This window comes from Halyomorpha halys, unplaced genomic scaffold, assembly GCF_000696795.3.
Source record: "Halyomorpha halys isolate HHAL.00 unplaced genomic scaffold, Hhal_1.1 Scaffold2328.1, whole genome shotgun sequence".
Taxonomy (NCBI): Eukaryota; Metazoa; Arthropoda; class Insecta; order Hemiptera; family Pentatomidae; genus Halyomorpha; species Halyomorpha halys.
In genome coordinates this window covers 38304-47040 of record NW_027111047.1, presented here as the reverse complement: position 1 = coordinate 47040, position 8737 = coordinate 38304, and the positions used below count along the sequence as shown (strand labels likewise).

Genomic DNA, 8737 nt, shown 5'->3' with positions numbered 1-8737 from the left:
TACATCTTAAAAACTTCAATATTTACTTTTTAGTGATATTTACTGTATATTTCCACTGTAATATCCCAAGTATATATATATAATGTCTATATATATATATATAGTTGACCGTAAAACTTAAATATAAGAAGATGGTCAAGGTTTTATTCTTTTTGGTTTTAATATTTTTATTTCTTGTTCTCTACTTTTCTTGACTTTGTGTCTGTAATTCAAAAATGAAAAATTACCTCAAGTAACTAGCTACTGAAATCTAGTGTTTCATAACATTCATTATTATATTTTTCGGGCCGCCCATAGCTCAGTGGTTAAGACACAGTCTTACCAATTTGATGTCAATTTGCGGTGCCGGTTCGAATCCTGGGACGTCGACTTTTTTCATTGCGTGGCGGTCCCACAAAATGAAGAACTTTGACTCCCAACCATGGTTAGGCAGTATAGGACTCCAATGGGAGTCTTGGCCGAAAAAAAAAAAATAATAAAATAAAAATATTATATTTTTCATGTTCAGCCTCAATAATTGTAGCTAATATAATATCTACCGAGATAGATTTAAATTTTATAATATCGTAGCATGTAATACCACCTATATGGTGAACTTTTCTAATAACATAGTATGCTATACCACCTATATAGTAATGGCCTACCAACTTACCTATCCTTTCATCCTACCAAGATGCTTGGTGGGATCTGAAATCTGGTCTATACATCCCAAATCTATCTCTATCCTTATCCAGTTCCTAAGATTTTATGCTGCATCTCCCCTATAATCCACCAGCTCCATATTACCTCCCACACTTTCATCTACTTCGATTATGGCTGCCTTAAATATGATGAATTGCCTATTTGGTAAGAAATGAGACTGAAGAGATTAATAAATTGTTTCATTATAATTATCTTCAGGATACAAAGGTGTTCCCATATCTCCTGTTAGTGTGTTGAGTTTAAGTGGTTTTACCCTTTTTTCCAGAAGAAATAGCTTCTAAGGTTTCTTCTGAACCTTGAGAAACAACATCCTTAATTCGTTTACCACATGTTCCTCTTTCCTCTCTTTAAACCCAGAGGTCTGAGCCCCCACAGATTTCTTTTATAGAACAAAGGTAATTTTCAGATCCTTTTACTGGAAACTCATAGTTTCCTTTGTTTTTGTCCAACAAAATCACCAAAGACGTCTTATGATCCTTCTTAAAGCAAAAACCAATTGTGATGCTATAAAAGAAAATTTTAGATAGCTGGAATATATTCCAAAAATATGTTTATTGAGAATAAGATAAAATTATTCTTTTAGAAGTTGGTAAGGATTATTTTTGCTAATTTATTTATAACTTATGTTTCAGAGAATAAATTTGCAGTAGGGTCTGGGGCAAAGTTGATCTCAGTATGCTATTTTAACGAAGGCAACAATTGGTGGGTATCAAAGCATATAAAAAAAACCATCAAGTCAACTGTCACATGTTTAGATTGGCACCCTAACAATACAATCCTCGTTTCAGGCTCAACAGATTTTAGGGTATATTTCTTAATTTATTAGTTTTTTTGATTACTTTTTTAAAAATCTAATATGTATTTATTATACATATATATTTAAATATGTTACTTTAATAACTAATTATGTATTATTTTAAAAATATCATAATTATTCTATAACTATTAGCTGTCTGGCACCGAATTTGTTTAATATAAAACTTTAATGTATTAATTAAATAATAGTTATTAGCAATACAACTATTGTGTATTGGTGCCCCAAAATAAAATAGAAAAACTAAAAAAGGTGTATTTAAATTGTTCTAAGCTGATTTGCAACGAGCTTTGCATCTATAAGTTCACAACATATATTATTGTATATAGTAACTAAACACTCCAAAAAATTATTACTTCGCAGTATATCAAGTTTATAGTGTAATTGTAGTAATGTTTTTGTTGTTAAAAAAATTACATTGAGGGTAATTATAAACTTTTCTGTCTTCATTACTCTCAATTCATACTGTTTTTCAATTTCAGGCACTTTTTAAATATTGCTCGATTTAACTATCTTAAAGTCTCCTCCACCCGTTTTAAGCTAATATTTCAAAAGTGATATAGAACCGTCGCTCCCTGGGGGTCTTAGCGGGGCGGGTCTGGCGGGGAAAGATTGCCTTAATTACTCAATTATGTACATGAGAAAATGTTCATTGGATGCCTCATAGGCAATAAGTAGGACATGTCTGCCAAGTTGATGAGGGAGGCCTACTGTTTGAAAAAAAAAAAACTTGTAAGAAGAGCATAAAAAGATTCAACATGTCTAATTAGTAATTCAATACAATAAATTATAAATCACAAATTATAAAAAAAAAAATGTTATGTTAGTTGATTTCCAATGTTAGTTCTGATTTCCAGTCTATAGATGTTATGTTTCTACATATTAATTTGATCTTTCAGTTCGAATGAATTTATTTTTAAATACAAAAAAAGAGGTATTTAAAAAATTGAATTAGAAAACTTTTTAATTTACCAAATTTTGTAGAATGGAACTGGGAGCTAATTTTTGTAGACCTCTCAATTATATTTTAATTTAACTTCTTGATTTAAAAAATTTAGGTTCGAGTGTTTTCCTGCTATGTCAAAGAATTTGAAGAATCTTCAGCCACAACTAAATGGGGAAACAAAGCTGGGCTTGGCCATATCCTGGCCGAATTTTCTAATTCTCCATTGGGAGGTAAACACTTATTTAAAATTAGATTTAATATATATTTGAATGTTATATATAATATGAATTAATGAATGTGTTTGTTTGATGAACTTTGTCGAATAATTATAATAAGCATTGTTTTTTTGTTTTTTTATAAAAAAAAAAAAAAAAAAAATCAAAAATACCATTCATTCTTTTGATAAAAGGAGGCTGGATACAAGGTGTCAGTTTTTCCGCTGACGGGAACAGGCTTTGCTGGGTATCTCAGGACTCTTCTATCTGCCTTGTAGACATCACAAAGGGAACTCAAGTTCACAAGCTCCGCACCGAATTTTTACCATTTCTCAGCTGTCTCTGGGTTGGACCAAATGCCATTGTTGTCTCAGTAAGTATCTATTCTTAACAAAACCTTATTGAATGTTTAAATTAATATTTTAGTCGTTTAAAGGTACAATTAATTGTCCATGTAATTGTTTAAGGAACAGATCTGAATTATTTACATATATACTTTGTCTTACTGATTTTTCTTTGTTTGGGATGGAAGGATTGAGGCTAATTGTGTGGCATTTAAAACTATCAGGGCTGACCGATATCTTTTTCACAACTTCTGTACTTAGAAGGGAGTGCCGGACATGGGAACACTGATTTCAACAAAAGTTTGATGGTACTAGAAAAATATTCTCCAAGGGTTCTTGCTAATGCACTCTTGTAGTAAAAAAAAAGATTTTTATATAATTTAAAAAAAAAAATGTACACAATCATATTCAAGTTTTACTCTACAAGTATTTAATTATTATTGTATAACCATTATTATTATTTTTTTTTTTTGTGGAGTCGTTTTGAAGTTAGAGCATTTTTTTTATTTTTGAAAAAAAAAAATCGAATGCTACCATGTAAATTTTAAGCTTCAAAAATTTATTTCTCTATTACTATCAATTTTTTTTTTTTATATGCAAAAACAAATAACTTCATATCTCCCTAAAAAAAAATATTTGATCCCACTTTGCTAGTTGAGTCAGTTCATATTATTTCAATACTGTGCTCTTATTATAGTATAATGAAGTAATGATATACCAATTGATTTGTTTTCAGTTGTCGAATTACCAAAAACATATAGTGAGTAGTATAATATGGGTTAAAATTTACATAAACATGTAATGTCACCTCCTGTAAAGTAAGCCAAATATATTTGTTCTAGAAAAAGTTAGTCAGATTCATTTTTAATTTTAAATAGCCCCTGAGGAAGTCTAAGAAATGATTTTAATACTTCTCCTTCCTACTACGTTTATTGATATAATGATGTTAATCTGGCTCCATTGTTTTTAAAAAATATTCATAGTTGTGTATTAGGTTTCTGTATTAATTTATCTACTATGTGTTTAATGGATTTTCTTTCTATTCAGGGCCATGATTGCTGCCCTATGCTGTACACAGTTGATGGGAGTGGTCAATTACAGTTTGCTTTTAAGCTAGATATCTCTCAGAAGAAAGAAGCCGGAGGCTTGAGGTAAATCATGGATTTTTTTAAATAGTTGTTAATTAAACTCTATTTTCATTATTTAAGAACATCCTTCTGCCTTTTTAAAATAAATATTGATGTTTAATTATTTTATTACAGTGCAATGAGAAAGTTCCAGAGTTTAGACCGTCAAGCTCGGCTTGAAATTTCAGATACTGAACTTGAAACAATTCATCAAAATACAATTACATGCCTCAGGTATGTATAAAGCTAGTTATTTTTTTAAAATTATTATTTTTATTGTATAGCTTAAATCTAGTATTAAACCCTTCTTGAACCACCTTGGCCCTGTTTCATAATGAAAGCTAATAGTATTAGTTCATAGTACAAGTATAGAATCTAGTATGGTAATAACACTAATACTTATTTTTTTCATGATAGAGATGACTATTAGTGATATTACAGGAATTATAAAATACTAATGTACAAGTTACTATTGTACAAGTCTGTATAATTGAATTAAGATTAATCTACAAGACTAATAGTATTAGTTTGTACTTTATTATGAAACAGGGCCCTTGTCGTACTTCTTCAGAAATTTTTCTTCTCTTAGACAATCACCTCGTTTTCTGGTCATGTTTTAAATTCAATCAGCTAATGGCTTAAAGACCTTGAAAAGCTTCTGTTTTAACACATTGATTACGAGAGATGGAGTAGGGCGCTCCCCTAGAAAACGGTTTATGATTCAACATCTCAATAATTCGTATCATCAATAATATAAAATTACTTTCACTAGTACAAAGGATTGTTGTTTTTATTCCCGATTGCTGGAGATTGTCTTGATAATTTGAACATCTCAGTCATTCATATTGAATCTTTTAAAACTTAACTATACGGATTGCCACGATCCTGTTGTAATTGATCGAGATACTTCTTAGATTTTATCAGGTTTTTCACTGAACTAATTAGTTATTGTAAATATAATTTAATTTTAATTGTCTATCATTCTTCCAAATTCCAAAACAAGTTTTCAAGTATTCTCTCATAAATGGTCAGAATATAATTGGAAATAAATTTACAATAAAGATATATTAGACAAATCCTCCTGTACTGATATGTGTCAATTTTTTTTTTAGGTGTTATGAAGGCAGTAACGGGTCCGTAGGTAAGCTTTCAACATCCGGTGTTGATGGCCAGCTAGTCATTTGGGACTTACAAGTAAGTTATCTATCTCTGCTCAATTATCTATAAATTATTAAGTAAGTTAGATTGAAGTGTCAAGTCTGAGTTATTACAGCATATGCTTGTTCTAATCTTCTAAAAGTTATTAACATTTGTAGATTAAATTTATAATTTAGTAAAAAGTTCTTAAATGGCTGCTTCTAACCTCCTAGGCATTTATCTAAATTTGTTTTGTACATCATATTGTGTGTATTTGAGCCATTTATTTTTTTAACCTTTTGTTTTAATAAGAAAACCAGAGATAGTTTTATATTTATTTTGAAAAATGTTAACGTGTATTTTTGTTTTAATTCATTATCATATTATTTGAAATGATAGAAAATAGGTTTGGTGTATTAATATTACTCAAAGCGAACTGAAGAATTTTCACAACAGGAATAAAAAAGACAAAAAAAACATAGCAGGTTATAACCTTTCCCCTATTAACTGAAAAAATTTCAAACATTCAGAAAACTTAGATGGAAAAAATCACTTTGCTCTGTATGAAACCCAAATGGGCAACAATTTATCAGTAAATGGTGTGTGAATTGTAATTATTATTATCAGGTGGAAAATATCACATTCTTGTGTGCTCTTATCACTAATGAGATCATCTAGAGTGGCATACTATGGCTTTAATAATTGACCAAGTCAATGCAGATAATGTCCTCTATACCCATTCCTCATTATGTTTTGGATTAATTCAAAGAATAAAACATGCTGTCAACTGTTTAGGTGCAGATTTATTTGGAGATGTGCTATTCAAAAAAACCCGAAAGACGGTTGATGGGTTTTCAATTTCTGTAATACAGTATTTGGTTGGATTTTAGTTGGACCAATTCCAAATTGCTCACCAACCTCATATTGTACTGCGATGCTTACGGCAGCTGAAAACAATTTGAGGATGGAACCCTACTTGCCATCATGAGTAAATTCGGGGAAAACCATGAAGTTCCTACTTTTCCAAAATTAAATCCAGAGGATATTAAATCAGAGGAACATTTTAAAGCAACTCGTATAAGAGATGATCATGATATATAATATAATACATTTAATTTATTGTATATGTTATATAATATATTATATCCACTGCCTTATTCTGTGGTGAGGCACTCTGCTACTAACCTCAAGGAACTGGGTTCGAATATGGCTGTGGCAGATAATTATTTTCTGTTCCTCTGTAGGCCGGTGTCCACCCAGCTTCATAAAGTAGTTAAAAATCTGGCAATCAAACATGATAGTGACCAAATCGCCTTCTTTTATAACCGTTGGTCTAGTAACAGTACTTCCTTACAAAGTGCTGCAATCTTAACCCTTCATGAGGTTTAGCAGTACAGATTTTTTTTTTTTTTTTTTTAATATAAGATATATTTTACATTTGCCATTTAAAAGTGAACTGTTAAATTTGCAAGCTTCAAGGTTTACTGCTATCCATTGTTTCCAGAATGTAGAAGACTAGACATGACTCTAAGAGTTGAGTACAGAAAGGTATTTCAAGGTTGTCTTTATTAGCAATACTTTTCACTTACTAATCGACCTGGAAAATATTATCTCCCTCATCATGGTGTCACTAAGGATAGTACATCAACCCATCTACGTGTTTTGTATTTATGTATTGTTTTCAACATCTCCACATTTACCAAATATGGTTTATTAAATTCTGGACCCCACTAACCCCTCTTCATGGTACTATATTCACTCCTAGTATAATGCAGCTGATATCGCTTCTCCTTGTAATTATCCTGCTGGTTTAATTCATGATTGATCTTGGTAGTTCGGACCTGATTGGCTATGACTTTTTATCTCAGATCATAAGCTTCGACAAACATTCAATGTGATTCTGTTGCAATTTTTTCAAATAGAAAAAGAAAAACAATGCTGTTTATAATCATAATTTCTTGGCATAAAATTTGACATGTTCAATACTATTAAAAATTATGCTTTTGTATGAAACTTGCATTGTTGTGCATTGAAAATCTTTATCAGAGGTCCAAGCAAGAACATGACATATTGGTTTGGCAATAATAACATAAACAGGTAGTGCCATCTATGGGCTAATTCTGGTTTCATATTTACCCACCTGGTAGGTATTATGTGAATCTTAGCTTTGTGTATTGTTTTTAGACTTATAATTTTATAAGGTTTTATGCATAGATTATTTATTTTTTTATGTTTTGTCATTGTGATCTATTTTTTTCTCTAATGATTATATTCAATTCTGTTTCAGCCTTTAGAGAAATCAATTAAAGGTCTTCGAATCTAGTGAAAAGCTCAACGATTATCATATGTTCTTTCATCCTATCATAATTCATAATGTAATTTTTATATTTAAAGTTATTTTTTTTTTAAATATTCATTAGCAATTTTATATATATTTATGTTGAAACGTTTAATTTTTAAACAAATGCAATAAATTGCCAAATGGTGCTTTCTTTGTGTTTTATCAATAATTGAAGAAGTTTTACCCATCATAATGAAAGGAAAATAGCATACTTTAGGATATTGAAAATAAATAATTGTTACTGTAATTCTTGAGGGCCGAAAGTACTGAGAATGCGAAGGAGGCTGTCCAATGTCTATAAATATTATTACTGCCAATTTAATTTTACAGCCCATGTATTATGTCATCTAATGTTAGTTTTAGTAATTTATTCATTTATAAATATTAAATTTAAACATATTTATTCCAGTACTAACATTACCCAGTGATTATATCAACAAAGTATGAATTATCAACAATGTATGAAATGAATTGAAAAAATATTTTACCTTATAGCAAAAACATGAACAAATTTAATGTGACTTTATTCTTTTTGCTCATTATTAAATATATATTGCATGTAGAATTGTTATATTGTTTATTTATTTATAAAATTAATAAGATAAATTTTTAAAAACTAGAAAGTTGATATCAAATACATAATTTCTTTATTTTTGTGTTTTCATGAATTGGATAACCACTTTTTTTTTTTTATTTATTTATATATACATATACGATTGTCTATATTTAAATGAATATTTCTTATTTGTCTTTTTTTATAAAATGAATTCAAACTGATGTTCCGATTTGAAATATTGCACAGGAACAAACTAATGTACATTTGAAGGGCTCAGTGACTTGGAATGGTTTGGGCTATTTAAGTGATCATGATATGATTAAAATTATTTACAAATGGTCTGATTGAACCATAACAATCTTTGACTTTAAGGAAATAAGAGCAGTAGGGTAGGGCATGTTTGAACTGAAATGCCATTAAATTCACGATAAAGTCTTAGTTCTCATGGATTGACAATATTTAAATGACTTTTTATTTTAAACTAAAACAAAGTAAGTTAATTCAATAAATAAATAATAATGGTATGGATTTTCTTAAGTCACTTATTTTTAAACA

The 8737-nt window shown here is 29.5% G+C and overlaps 1 protein-coding gene across 1 annotated transcript in view; it reads left to right on the top strand.

The window, feature by feature from the left end:
- Arpc1 (Actin-related protein 2/3 complex, subunit 1A) overlaps window positions 1–8276 on the top strand; it is a gene marked incomplete at its 5' end in the record, with an annotated part of 12200 nt that extends 3924 nt beyond the window's left edge. Inside the window, 7 exon segments of the mRNA XM_014437181.3 lie at window positions 1335–1507; window positions 2575–2692; window positions 2872–3050; window positions 4069–4172; window positions 4284–4382; window positions 5261–5342; window positions 7573–8276. Coding sequence (XP_014292667.1) covers window positions 1335–1507; window positions 2575–2692; window positions 2872–3050; window positions 4069–4172; window positions 4284–4382; window positions 5261–5342; window positions 7573–7608 — 791 coding nt within the window. The 3' untranslated portion in view covers window positions 7609–8276.
- Between the last annotated feature and the right edge of the window lie 461 nt (window positions 8277–8737).